Genomic DNA, 15,560 nt, shown 5'->3' on the forward strand with positions numbered 1-15,560 from the left:
GCTTATAGTAGTAGTAGATTTCGTTTTGCGTCGTTGCATAAATAAATGTTTGTTGTTGGTTAGCCCACGCTAAAATAGTAACATTTGCAAAAAAAAAAAAAACAACAAGGTAAGAATTAACATAAATGATGTTCGTTTTATTTTGCATATTTTCAAAAATTTTGCGCATTTCTTTTCCTCAAACCACAAAAATATTGATTTATAAAGTACGAAGTAATAGTGACGTCATAGGTACACTCTAAAACACTGCGCATGCACAAGGAAAATACATACATATGTATGTATGCATATATTACTTTCAGCATTGGCAGCAGAAACTGTAATAACATCAACAAAACAACAAATAAAACGTGGTTTTATTATGACCAAGTGATGCGAGGGCAATAAAAAATAAATTAACTAAACCCAAACCAAAAAAATAATAAAAAAAAAATACTTTAGAGCAAATGAAATTGCGTTGCGACAAACGCAAATGCCTAACAAACAAACAAATGAAAGATTTAATATTAAAAGTGTTTAATGAGAAACGCAAAAGGAAACTACATATAAACGACATATAAAAACGACAACAGGCCACAACACAACAATGCAGCAAATATTTTGCTCTGCAACTCTAACTACTGCAGCGTGGTTTAAATTTGCAGTTATCTTGCGTGCTTTTTATTTGTGGCAATTAATGCACCGTTGCTGGTATTGCAACGGCAAATACAAACAAACAAATGCAATAATTACATTTGCAACAATAAAATGTAGCAAAACAAAAACAATTTTAACTATCTCCACAAATTTTTTTTAATTCATTCATGAAGAAACAAATGATATACAAAAACAAGAAGAAAATGAAGAAGCAAAGTCGCAGAGTAGCAAAGTTGAAGCACAGGTAATGTGTTTGCAATATGGCACTATATTCTTTCAGTACTTCTGCTTTTGGTTGCTACCCGTATTTCCATCATTTCATGCGGAAAATGACATCAATTTCTAGTAAATTTCATATCTCACTGTTTGTATATGTATGTACACATATTGTATATATTATGTGTGTATGCAATATGTGTTTGTAGTTGCTTTGTTTTAAAGTAACAAAGAATAATATTTATTCAAGCAGTTCTTATTCATTGTTTAAAGCCACCAACCACCATTAAAAATTTCAGCAATACCATCATTTTTTTTTAATGTACAAATGAGCAACTTTGTTTCCGCTTTAACCCTTTCAGCACCATTATAATAATTCAATAAAATTTGAATTGTTTATGTAGCACACTTTGCTGCTACATCAAACAAACACTTGTCAATTACGTATGAAGGGTGTATGTATGTATGTACCTGCTATATTAGCATTTTTAACAAGATCTGTTTGATGAATTTCTTAATATGTAAAAACTTGTTTAGTCTATATTTATCAGTTCTATTCGAAAACCCTGGTTCCATTGAGTTGATATTCAACGTTTTTTATAAATAAAAAAAAATATTTGTTCGTTGTTTGTTTATGTACATAAAATATAGGTTAAATATACTAATTAAGATTAATTCCAATTAATCGGGTTGATTCTATACAAAATAAATCTATAAGCAATTTGTATAACAGCTGACTTTTTTTATAGTACACTTATTCAAAACTTATCTATAAGTTTAGATAATTTTAGTTTTAATCTTAACAAATTGTCATCCCATAAAATCAGACTGTAAGTATCTGAGATTACAGTTGAAAATCATTATAAGCTGCAATTCCCTGCAAAATTAAGAAATATAATTTTGCCATTCTAACCAATCTAGTCTGCAGAACAAGATTTTATTCCACAAATTTATGTTTAAAACTTAGGAGCAAAGTTGCCAATCGAAAAAACTATAAAAAATAATGTTAAAACACCATAGTAACAAGTCTATTTATCAGAACCTGACAATTCTATTCCTAGAATAGGAAATTCAAAAATCAAGAGAGATATGTATAGGATGGCTTTCTTTCTGAAAGTTTCGGAATAACGGTAAGAGCGCAAAAAAGGTAAAGAATTCTTGGACTTACCAAATAGAGTTTGAATAAAAATTTATAAAAATTTAAATGAAGTATTATATCTATGTGCTTGTATCAGCACAATAGGTGTTCCTAGTAAAGATTAACTATTTCTATGATTGTCTTTTGTCAAACAATTTATTTATTATTAAAATTGCTTGTTTTTGAAACATTTTTTTTATTGAAAAAATGTTTGATATATAGTTATTCCATATGCAATAAACATATTTAGCTCTTTTGAGAAGTCAAAAATTTTTCAGAGTTTGCGTTCAAGTGAGTATTGAGGTTTAAGTTAGCACGGTGAAATCGGCCCTCAGTGTAAGCTTTAAAAGCAGCAGATGATTTTTAGTTATTCATATATCTTAATAAAAAATAATATTTTAATAATACTTCTGCACAATTTCAAACTTTTAGAATTTTTTGTTTTTAGAGCATTCATAATCTTACTGAATCCGTTTCGCTACAAAGTTTATTACAACAATTTTTTTTTTTTTGTAACTAAAATATACTTTTGAGAAGTGAGCTAAAATGGGAAAAATGTTAGGACACTGTACTGTTTTTCTAAAACTTGGGAGTTTTCTCTACCAAACATATTAATTTTAGAAAACATTTTCTTAAATAATATAATGCGTTATATTATAACACAATATTTAATATTATTTAAAAAACAATAAAACAGCTTAATTATACCTTCAGCAGCAAATCCAATAATTGCATATATACTACATATTACATTTCTTATAAACATATGCAATATGTATGTACATGTTTTTATTATTTATATATAATACACAAATAGTGGTTCTGATGCATGAAAGTGTTATGATCATATAGGTATAAGCAAAGCTCCTTAATGAATAAAATAAAATAAAAGCATGACTAAGCGGGACAAGCTGCTCCATAATTAAAAGTATATGAATTTACACCATAACCTGTTTAATGTTTAAGGAAACCCCTAAAATTGCAGCAAACAGAGTATATGCACTAGAGGCTAATTACAAGTCAGAAATATTAAATGTAATAAAAATCCAAATAGCTTTTTTATGCATACATGTGTATACATAATTATGTGTGTATAATTTGTTATATGTTAATTAGAATAAAGCAGGAGAGGAGAATAATTAAGTGAGAGCAATCTGCGCTCAACAACGGTAAATCTATATAACACATACAGGCATACAAGCACGCACAAATAAAAACGACATGCAATTGAACTGAACATCTGACTAAGCCAAACAAGTGGCTGTTTATTATGGATACCAGAACCCAGAACAGTACACTTTTACATGATTTTTGTTTTTCGTCATCACCGTTGCCGTTGTAGTCGTATAGTCGTATCTAATTTAGTATGCTATTGCGATTGCGATTGCTGTTGCTGTTGATTCTGATTTTCATAACTTATCATATTTTTTCGTTATGCCATACAGAAAACTTAAATTTGTATGCATCATTCGTATTCTTTTTTGTTTTGATTTTATTTACAATACTTTATTTTTTTTTTTTTTTTTGTAGGAAAAGATACAGTCATCATTCTCTTAAAACAAGATATACAGCAAAAAGCAACGGCTAGACGGACGTACCAATGCTTGCATTGTTATCTTGTTGCTGTAAAAATTGTGTTAGGTGCAGAGTTGCCAAGGTTAACTGTTAAAGTTCCATTACAAATTTACATCTGTTACTTATATTATGTTCAGACAGCCAAATTTCCTTCATTTCGTAAAAATGAAATGAAATTTATTTCGAAAGTGTTCATACTGTCCCAAATTAAGGAAATTATGTGTTTTTATTTACAAATGGAATGTTAAAAATTACATACTCCAAACACCATTTGTATCTGGGAAATTTTAAAAGTTAATTGTTATAATTATAAAGGATAACATTCAGTAGTTTTATTAGTTTTAGTGGATTTCAGGTGAATTATTTTTATTTTTCATTCTACATTAAATTAATAATAGTTACAGTTTTTTCTCTATGTTCAAATTCAAAAATTTGCACTATATTTTCCCGGTTCCATTAAAGTCAACTGTCACTGACATTTATTTGAAAAAAATGTCACTTTTTCATTATCTTAACTGTATCTTTTGCTTAAAATTTATCTTAGGCATATTTGCATTTGAAATGTCCCTGAATTTAAGGCCATTTTCCCTAATTTCGTTCTAACCTTAAAAACTAAATTTTGTATGCAAAAAACAACTTAATTTCACTGAAGATGAAATTAAGATTTTTGCGAAATTAAGCTGTGTCTGAACATAGTATTAGTGTCGTTGTATGAAGTTTTACATTACTTCATATGACTTTTTTTCAATGTTGTAATTTTTAAATAGTTCTATAATAAGAATTTATTTTTCTTTTTATTTGCATTATTTGTACAATTAAAACAATTACAAATAATTATTTTTTTATCGCTTCATTACTATTGAAACATTGAGTGTTTTTCAAAACGTCACATAATTAAAGATAAATAATTAACAAAAAACGTTTTAATTTTTTTATTAATAATTTTTATTTTGTTGTTACATAGTAGAGTATAGTACGTATGTATATACTATAAAAATATAAAAACACAAATTTAAAAAATTTTCTGCTTTTAAAATTATAAAAAAATTATTCAACATTGAAATGTAATTTTTTTTATTTGTCAAATTTTTTTTAAATACCTATGTGTATAATTATGTTTATTATATTTAAACTTATTAATGTCCCTTTATTAAAGTCCTAACCATAAGGGATATTACCAAAATCTACTGTTTTCTTTGCATATAATATAGATATGACAGATAACATCTATTGTTCTGTGCGGTTACACAACAACTATTAAAAAACCACAATATGGTAATAATTGTAAGGCAAAACTTTGATACTTTCGCTTAACTGCTATTTTCAATTAATATTGACAGTCAAATTAAGTTTATTTTAAATAATATCTGCATGCGTTATTTTAAAACATGTATTTACCATATTGTGGTATTGGCTATAATCAAAGAATACTTGTTGGTTTCGGTTTATTTTCCTCATTGTAACATATGGATTATTGTACTTAGCAATCTCTAACAATAAAGGTTTTTACCAATAAATGAAAATAAAAAAGCAATTATTATTTTTTTTTCTTTCTTAAACGAAATATTTTATTTCCAATCGCTTTCTAAAAATTGATATAACGTCCATTTAATATGTCATTTTTTCTCTAATATGTCATTTTTTCTCTAATATGTCATTTTTTCACCTTCTAGGCGGTGTGTCTATTATATTCTGCCTATATATTGATATTTAGAGAGCGCAATACATCTGTTCTTATGTGCTTTACGGGCTTACTTATTTCATATATTTTTCTTCTTTAAAGGCTTCAGTGAACTAAATGACCGTCTTGTAATCAAACATTAAAGCCTCATTAAGCAATTGAAAAGATTTCTTAACTTAAATACAATATAGTTTCTTGACAAAATAATAAAAGGATATTAGTTTAAGTAAATACTGATTTCTAAGATGTACTTTTAATTGATTTGTATTTGTAATTACGTGCGACACGAGTCTTATCTTATCATAACTGTAATTTTTCATATATGAGTGGAATTGATCGATAGTCAATCGATGGTTAGTTTAACAATTGATTAATAACTACATATGTATATATAAATGATTTTATATTTATATATAATGTTTATATTTTATTCTTTCTTTTATATTTTAAATAATATATATTTTTTCGTATAGAATAGTGCTTTCCGTATATAATTTGTTTGATCTTCTCATTACAAAAATTATATGATGATAATTATATGAGTATGTGTAAACGATTACGTTATTCGTTTTATTTTATTGTAAATTAAATGTCATGTTATAAAATTTTTAAATAATTATCATTATTCTTTATGTAAGAAGCAAAATTTTTCTAAATTTTGTTTCTTTCTATTATTTTAATTTGTTAATATTTTTGTTTTTCATAAATTAAGCGAATTTTAGTTTTTAAATATTTGTGATAGTCCTGATGCCGTTGAGAATGCATTAGTTAACTTGTAATTTTATTGAATGATTGAAAAGTAAATGGGTGTTAAAAAAATAAGAACCCAATCTAAGAATATTAACTTATTCTTCAAGTTATAATTATTGATTATATTAAAATATGCACAAAATATTATACCTGGTAATTTTTTACACTAATCACTAACCAATCAATCTTGCAGAAATGTAATTTGTTTATTTACCAAACAATGTATAACAATAAATAAAGCAAAAATAATATTTATTTGGAATCATTAAATACATAGAAAACAAATTACTTTCTCTCGTATGTTCACACGCTTATGGTGAGTAACTATAAACTGCACAAGTATTTTTACAGAGCGTCGGCAACTCTACTCTTAGTCGTTGTCGACGTCTTTTTGCTGATTCTTTCACATCATGAAATGAAGTGGCTCAGTATGAAATTTTCCTTGGACACGGTTGGTTTGTAGAAGTTCGGACGTGGAAAAATTCGGTGAAATAAAAAGTGTATAAAATTAGAACTTTCTGTAAATATAAATTTATGAAAGCAGCAAATCTAATAAAGTGAATTTTTAATAAATAAGAAATGATTCAACTTAATTTGAAAAAAAAAAAGAAAACAAATTTTGAGAAAATAAAATCGCTAATGAAACTGTGTCGGGCATAGAATCTCCATGACTACCGTATTAAGACAGTGCAAACTTTTTTGGGTTGGTTGCCTTTCTGACTTCAAATTGTTTAGTCAGTCGGTTTAAAAGCTAACGTTTTGCTCCAATGTTGTTAAATATATAAAAGCGCTGCAGCTGCATTGGTTGGCCGGCGAAGCGAAACTCCACATTTACTCATACTGTTGCTGAACATTGCTGTTTCCAGTTACTATAATTAGAATTGGAATAATGGTACAACAATCGCAGCAACAGAAAAGTATGAGTGTAACTTTTGTTGAGATTAACTTTGCTATGATTACATCGTTCATAATCATCATCACTCATATAAGTTAGTCTGAAACTGAGTTGGTTAGTCAGTCAGTCAGTCACTCATTCAATCAAAATTGAAATCTACTTACACAAGCAAATGCGCTTGTAAGCGCTGTCGGTAACTCGCTCACTTAATTGTTAAACGTAACACACGAATTGCTGCAAGCTGCTCCATCCATGTAGCTCCACCACCACAGCTCCGCTCCGCTCCGTTCCTTCATGCTTGTTGGTTTCTGTTTGTTTCTTACTACAGAATCTTTATCTCACGTGAGTTTGTCTGTTTGTGTTTTACCTGCTTTTAATGTATATCTCAGATACTTTTGTATCTTGTTTGCCGACTAACAGCGCAAACTAGCCTAGTCAGTCTGTCACTAATAGCCGTCTTCAATAGTCTTGTGGTCTCGCGCTTATTGAAGCGAACGTGTTGCCGTGTGTTTCATATTTACGTACGTGTTTTCGAGTTTGCTTGACCTTTAACAATTTTTTTTTAATTTTTTAATTTATTTATTTTTATATTTTTAATATTTTATTATGCGTAATGAGTTGAGTCCAGCGATGTTGCGCCGCCACAAATTAGTTCAATTGCGAATTCGTTCACATTTGAATTGTGTTGTGTTAATGCGCAACGAGCGAGTATGGTTCAAAATAAATTGTGTCTCCGACCGTGGCAGCAACAATTATTCATTCTCTAGAATCTTTAAATATACTACTGCTTTAAACTGCTTTGTTTATAATTGCTAACGAAAACTGTTTTATAATTAATGAACAAATTTGGTTTATATTTTATTTATAATTCATTTGCCTTTCCAATATGATTTTGTTGTTGTTTTATTATTTTTTTTTGCTCGTTAAGTTGAAGGTTACCAACGAATCGAATGATCTAAGCCCAGCAGAGTCGGAAATAAAAACGTGTTTTTTCATCAGCGTCAGAATGTTTTTTTTTTATATGTTATATGTTTGTGCTGGTTTAAATGTGTTTTCTAACACCAATCGAATATATATAAAAAACTGTTTAAGAATTGATTTTATTACACTTACATATATAGTATATATAAATATTAATTTGTGCAAAAAATAAAAAAACGTGGGTTGCTCTTAACGCTTTCGTCCTCTTAGCTAAAATGTCATGAACGATTTTGCACACAATTTATCAAGGAAGGTTCTAACAAATTTGAATATAAAAATATAAATTTTATTTAAAAAAATTAGAGTTATTTATTTTATATAAAAGTCGTTAGTTTTTTTTTTGTTGTTGTTGTGATTTAAAGAATATTTATTAAATTTGATACTTAAATTTGATAAAATACTTTTAGAAAAATTAAATATTTATTATTTGCAACATATTCTTGATAAAGTGTTTGTTAATGTTGTATTTAATAATCACTACTAAGACCATATTGTGATACCGTATAAAAACTTGTATTTTTACTTTCCTTATAAAAATTGGGACTTGAAATTTTCAAAAGTATATTTGATTTTATTACTGAAAGTGAGATCATCGAAAATTAAAAAAAAATTGACAATAATTTTTTGTTAAATATATGTATTTCCTCAACCATTCGGAAATATAAAATACGGATATACATTATACAGTGGACGTCCAATATAACGAATTTTATGTTGCACCCCTTGTTCGTTATATCGAAAAATTCGTAATATCGAATGTTATACATTTACCTACCAATATGGTTATTTTTAGGAAATTTCATATATTTGAGTTCATAAATTAACTTATAAACACGTACGAGTATATATTTATTTAAAAGTATTTTTTATTCGGTTGTTACAAAAATTATTTATAAGAAAGGACGCATTCAATCATAGTGTAGAGTAAAAAAAATCATTAATTTTTGTTTGTTTTTTACTACACTCAAGACTTTTCTGAACAGTTTTTTCTTGTAGTTCTCTTAGTACAGCTAATTTTGTCAAAATTAATTTTTAAATGATATTTTCAAACAAATACATATTAAATATAAACACCTTAATATGTACATATGTATGTCTGGATAGTATTTCGTATATGATAAACTGAATTTGTGAACAACAGATCAGTGGCGCCTGCATATATGCATTTTGCCATATATAGGCATTTTTCTCAGAAAAAAAAAAAACGGACAATTACATGCATATTCTAAGCTGAATAATGCTAGTTTTATAGTAAAATTATATTCAAAAGCATAATTTGTATAAAACAAAAACGAATAAGAAACAAAAAATTTTTTGTTCGTAATATGGAGCAGAATTTTTTTTTTCGTTCGTTATATAGAACAATCAATGTAAATATTTTGGGTGTTCGTTATATCGAAAATTCGTAATATCGAGCGTTCGTTATACTGGACGACCACTGTAATTATTTAATTTGAATTGACTTTCTATTAAAAAGTTCTATGACATATGTCTAACATATGTATATACAGTAAATTCACCTGTTTTTTATTTTTAGTAGTATGTATTTAAAAGTTTTTTTTTGAGTTATATTGCCTTAAAATAGCATAGCTTATTTAAAAATTTTTATAGGTTGTATTACCTATAAACATATCTAAGAATTATATGTATATAACTAAAATAAAGCAAAATTATAAGGACAATTTTTTAAAATGCGTATATTTTTTAATTATTTGCACTTAAATACTCAAAACTGATTTAACAGTAATTATTTAACAATCTATAATATATATCCATTATCTTTAGTAACAATTGCTCTCTAGATCTGCATTTATTTACTTAAACTATTGTTCTATAACATATGCGTTTAATATGGAAAATCATTACTTTGCGAATTTCGTCTCTTAGCTTAAATGTTTGAGGAAAACTTAAATGATTTGAATAATTAGTTGATGATATTTAATTTGTTTTAAATTGATATTCACTTCAAATTAAAAAAAAAATTTCCCATCTTCTTTCTCATCAGGTAGCTAGCTTTGTTTGAAATTATGTAATATATACTATATAAATAACTGGTTACTAATTTAGAAAACTACAAAAATTTTAAAATTATTATTACATATATCATAATATTATTACATGTTCATATATATATTACAAAAGACTATGCTCGCATTTAGAAACAAATATCTAATTTAATGGATTTTATAGTTAAGAAAGTAAAGTTCCATTTTGTTTGTAATTTCTAAATAAATTATATTGAATTAATTTAAAAAAAATTAAGAATGTAATAACAGATGAAATCATTATATAGAAAACAGATTGTAATATTAATTACCATCAAAACACATATTTATCTGAAACAAAATATAAATCTTAGCATATTATTTTTTGAAAAAAGAATTAATACAAATTAATCATAGGCGATTGCTAGAATTTGCTATTTTCTAAAAATAAAATTTTGGGTTTTTCTCACAAATTAAAAAAAAAAACATAAATCATATAAGTTCGTCCGCTTCAGTGCAAATATTTAATATTATTCGTATCAAATGTACGATAAATATATAAACATTAAATACATGATTATATATACTAATTTATTTTTAATTGGTATATCCATTAAATTATATTTTTTAAATGATATTTCTATTTTTTATTAAGTAAAAAATGGTGTTAAAAATGTCACATAATTTTGATGGGAATAAAACTCGATTTTATTAAAATTTTTACATTATGTGAAGAAATCATTATCATTTAAATGTTTACTTTATTAAGGTGACAGCCATTAGTCATTTATGAAGATTGGCTCTCATGATTGTTGGAATATGTAATCGCACTAAATTTTTTGTGAACAAAATGATTGTTGTTTATATATTCTCTACTTAGAATAAAGTTGTTAAGTAATTGTTACAATCCTTCGGAAAGTCCGGAAAATATTAAAAAGAAAACAAAGACAATGAATAATGTTAAAGTGAGCTTAGGTAAAGGGGAAAAGTATAAAAATTTAAATCCTGTCTAGGATCACCAAGACCAGATGAAGTCGTGTCTTTATCTTAGTCATGAAGACACATCTCCAGCACCAAGATAGCATCTCACAATCTAGCAGCTTGGTGACTAGCATCTCACCAAGCATGTCACTTCAATGAGATAAGTGAACTTCAATTATCATTTTTTGCTTATTTAAAAATACATATACTGACTTTTAAGTGTATTATCTTTTTGAATATGATTTCTATCGAAAACTGTTTTCTGAAAATTAGATACCGATTGTGATATTAAATTTTAATAATAATTTTCTGATATTCGACATTTTTTTCGGTTATTCCCTGAAATCGATGTGAGAATAAAAATATTCGTACACTTTCTGTACATGTTGTGTGACGTTTAGATAATTTTTTTTTCTACTCAAATATAAAGTTTAACAAGTTTTGCTATTTTTGAAAAAATAATTAACATATTTTTGAAAAGATAACATAAGTTTTTAAAATGTGTTTTCCTGATTTAAAATTGTTTAGGCTTTTGTTTTATTTTGTTTTTGTTTAAAAAATTACCACCCACGAACTATTAAAAATATACTATAAAAACCAATCATATTAACACTTAAACTTTACATGTAACATTTGTGTACTTCATACTTCATACCACCTTCATAAAACAATAAATTTAAAAGCATTCTTAGTCTTATTATCTATAGTGTTATTGTTTGCTCATGAAATGATATAGTAATATTAGCACGATCTTTATTATAAAAAAAGAAACCACTTCCTGTACAACAATACTTCCGAAGTAGAAAGTGGTATTTTTTTTGTTTTTGTATATACTCAGCAAAGTATGTACGAACTTTTAGCTTCCTGTCCCGCAGTCTTTACGACATCCTCAGTACATAAAAAAATGATCGTAACATTAGTACTCTAACTACAATCGATGTAGTCTACAATTTAGGGAGCAACCCCCGTAATATTTATAAACTTGTTTGTGTTTATATGTGTATATATCTGTGTAAAACAACAACAACACTATTTTATATTTTGTTTATAATTATAATGTATAACGAAAGTGTCGTTGTCACCTGCGATACACATTCATTTATTTACAAATATTCTACTTTTTTTTTTGTTTTTGTTATCATATATAAGAAGTTATATACGTAATATTTTTTTTTTGCCTATATATTATTGTAGTCGCAACAAAGTGAATGTCGGATGTTGTTTCGTTTGTCGTCATCAGCTGTTTATTTTTTAAATATTTACATATCATGACTATCTATATCAAAAAAAAAGACACAGAAATCAGTGGAATGAATATATGTGAATGTTTAAGCAAAGAATCTATAGTACAAAGAAGTGCCACGCTCATACAAACGAAATACCCACTTTATTTTGCTGGTGGATTTATAATAAATCCGCCCAACCTCATGCAACAATGTTCGATCGAGTCACAACTGGTATGACGTCCAGTTCAAACTCATTGCAACCCACAATTGTTTTTATACGCCTGTTTCTTTTGCCTTGTTTTTATTTGTCTATTTTATTAATATACATTGATTAGTAGCGAAGTGAATGGTAAAGAAATCCCTCAAATAATTTTTCGATATACTTTGTTGCTTTATCTTCTTGTTTCCAGTACAAGGCCCATATCATAGGAGTAAAGAGTAATAGAATATATTATTTTTTTTATTGCAACAAATGATGCACTACAAAAACCATTATGTATGTACAAATGTGATATTGGAGACATTAAGTCTGCAGTATATTAATGTGTATGTTTTTATTGCACATTTGTGTGCATATATTTTACCTCAAAAGGAACTACTTCTTAATAGTTTGAATTTTTGGTGACTTTTTGTGATTATTTTAAAAAATATTTTTAAGATTCATATAAAAGTGTTTGAAAAGTATTTTAAAGAAAATAAAAATATTAGAAAAGTAAGAAAAATTATATTGAAAAAATGTATAGAAGTCACTAAAACCACTAATAATGCTTCCTGGTTTGAGGAAATGCATGAATGCTATTTACACCGGATTGAAATGTTAAAATTGGTGATTACGATATTGCTTCCGAAACATTGCGCATGGGCAACATTTAAGAATAAAGCTTCGTAAAATGGAAAAAATCAGATTTGAGACATAAATAAATTTGTAATGTGTTTTAACACTACAATTCATACCAATAACAAACAAGTAATTTTGTTTTATATACTATTAAATTCAAAAACTTATCAAATGTACACAATTTTGATTTCGTCACTGAAATGCTGTTTGATCGCTTGAACATTTTACAGCGAACAAACATACAAACATGCATATAATGTAATACAGAGGGTTGCATGTATGATTGAATACGTATGCAGTCAGGTTTTTGTCAGCCTTACTCGACTCACATATAGGTTTGAACTGAACATCATACCAGTTGTGACTCGATCGAACATTGTTGCATGAGGTTGGGTGGATTTATTATAAATCCACCAGCAAAATAAAGTGGGTATTTCGTTTGTATGAGCGTGGCACTTCTTTGTACTATAGATTCTTTGGTTTAAGTATATGGCAGGTATAAGTTTAAAAAAAAGAACTTCATAAATATTTGTGTAAATTTTGTGCGAAAAGTGTAAACAACAAATACGAAGAAAAAAACAAAAAAAACAATTTTAACAAATTCAGTGCAATTCATTCAGCCTTTTTAAAACAATCGATTGATTTGATTCCTCGTTAATTACGTCTCGTACTCTTGCTGTTACTGTTTGTTACTTGCCAGCCCAGCCATTTCAGTGATTTAAATATTGCTTATGTGTTGCCCAATATTGACTGCAAAGTTTAACAGCAGTGAAGCTACAGTAAAAATTACAACAACTGTAACAACTGGAAAAGTAACACTTACAACAACAACAGCAACAACATCAGTTTCTACTATAACGCCATTGTCGTCGTTGACGTTGCCAATGGGGGGCGGTATATCTGTACCGCCATACCAACAACAACAGCAACAGCAACAAAAACATAACCATCAACATCATCATCACTACTACTCCGGCAACCAGCTGTTCAATGGAATTCTGATGTAATTTTTTCTATATAATAGCCCTGTATTTGCTTCTATTTTTACTAGTTGTACTTGTATTCGCTTTGTTTTTACAAGTTACTGCTTTTATACTAAATTAGTTTTAAAGCTTCAAAGTAATGCCAACAATATAATCAACAATATTTTGCTTTTTACTTTGTTGGAAGTTTACTTAAAAAAAAATTGTATGTATTTTTTTTTTATAATTTTTACCTTGATGTACAAATATCATGTTCGAATCATGCACCCGTCCGCCCTCTACTACCAAAAGCCAAATAGAAGCATAATTGTAGCAATGTGAACTAAACTAAGACTACATAAATTGAATTAACAGATGAATTGTGTGAAATTTTTTAGTTCTTTTTCTCTCTCTCCGCCGATTTGCCTTCTTGGACCACACTTTTGTTTCCTCTTTTAGGCTTGAAACATTGGAAAAATCCAGTGAAATTATCTTATTTTCCTTTTTTTCGTATTTTTTGTTTTTTGTATAATATACAATACGAAATATTTGTTGTTATTTTTACTACTGATGTTTCTATTCGTTACCTTTACTCCACTTTACTCCACTCTACCTCTTTCATGCTTAATACCCATTAATGCAATGCAATCGTCTCTGAAACAATTTTCCGTTTCGTTATTTTGCTGGTTTCGTCGTGTTATTGCAGCTGTTGTAGACTGAAGACTTTGACGTCTTTTGCAATTCTCGATTATTCAGAAGTGTTGAGTTTTTCTACTTTTTTTTTAGTTTTTATGTCTTCTTTTTACTTTTTTTTTTATTTCAATATTTGAATTTTCCTTTTGCGTTTAAATTTTTGTTAGGCAAATTGCTATAATTGTGAGAAATTTAATAGGTCAATTCTTTTGTTTAATGTCAGTTGGTGGCGGCGGCATGGGGAAAAACGAATTCGCTACAGCTGAAATCTACGTTAATTTGACTAATAAATAAATAAGATTTTAAAACTGTTGCAATTTAAATGTTTAAGCGTGAATAACGTAAATTTTTAAGATGTGTTAATCAAATTTCAAACAACTGTTTTTAGCAAATCAATGAAGAAATTTTAGGTATTATTTTTTTGCAAAACAAAAAAAAAATATGAGCTTTAGTGGGTGACATAAGTTTTTCAAGGACTGCGGTGATTACATTATTGCATATGGCTTAACGACTATTTACTAGTTAATTTCAATATGAGCCATATTTTTTTCATTCAGAAAGAAAATTTGTGAAGCAACAACAATGCTCTTAAAAACTTCAGAGTTAGGTTTTACTCCCAAAAAATAAGTTAATAAGTCCTCAGTACTACGTTTAAAAATCAGTCTATTGTGAATGTTCAATGGAAATATGTTTCAAAATTTTAGTCATCCATTAAAACCATATGAGCCTTAATAATAAATTCCAATACATTTATAAATAAATTAATTAAAATATGGCCGTGTGCGAGTTCGAGTAAATGGATGGTATATGGAGGGAAATAGTAAATTATATCGGTATGGCAGCGAATGTTAGTATTTACCAGAATTTTGAGTAGATAAAAATTTACATAAAAATTAGGTAAGTTAGGTGTTACTATTGTGAAAATTTTATAAGATGTTTAATAAATAAATAATTAAATTTGAACATTTTTAAACAAAAATAATAAATAAGTGCAATAAATAAA

General features: G+C 27.3%; 1 protein-coding gene across 4 annotated transcripts in view; it reads left to right on the top strand.

The window, feature by feature from the left end:
* LOC119665750 (MOB kinase activator-like 2) overlaps positions 1-15,560 on the top strand; it is a 70,761-nt gene that overhangs the window by 15,107 nt on the left and 40,094 nt on the right. The window contains exon 1 of one of the 4 annotated variants that reach the window (XM_038074989.1): positions 13,528-13,905. The exons of the other annotated variants lie outside the window; for them this stretch is intronic. Within the exon in view, the coding sequence (XP_037930917.1) occupies positions 13,634-13,905 (272 nt within the window). The 5' untranslated portion in view covers positions 13,528-13,633. Of the gene's footprint in view, positions 1-13,527; positions 13,906-15,560 lie in introns of those variants that run through there. 4 annotated transcript variants of the gene reach the window in all.

The sequence above is a fragment of the Teleopsis dalmanni genome, chromosome 1, assembly GCF_002237135.1.
Source record: "Teleopsis dalmanni isolate 2A chromosome 1, ASM223713v2, whole genome shotgun sequence".
Taxonomy (NCBI): Eukaryota; Metazoa; Arthropoda; class Insecta; order Diptera; family Diopsidae; genus Teleopsis; species Teleopsis dalmanni.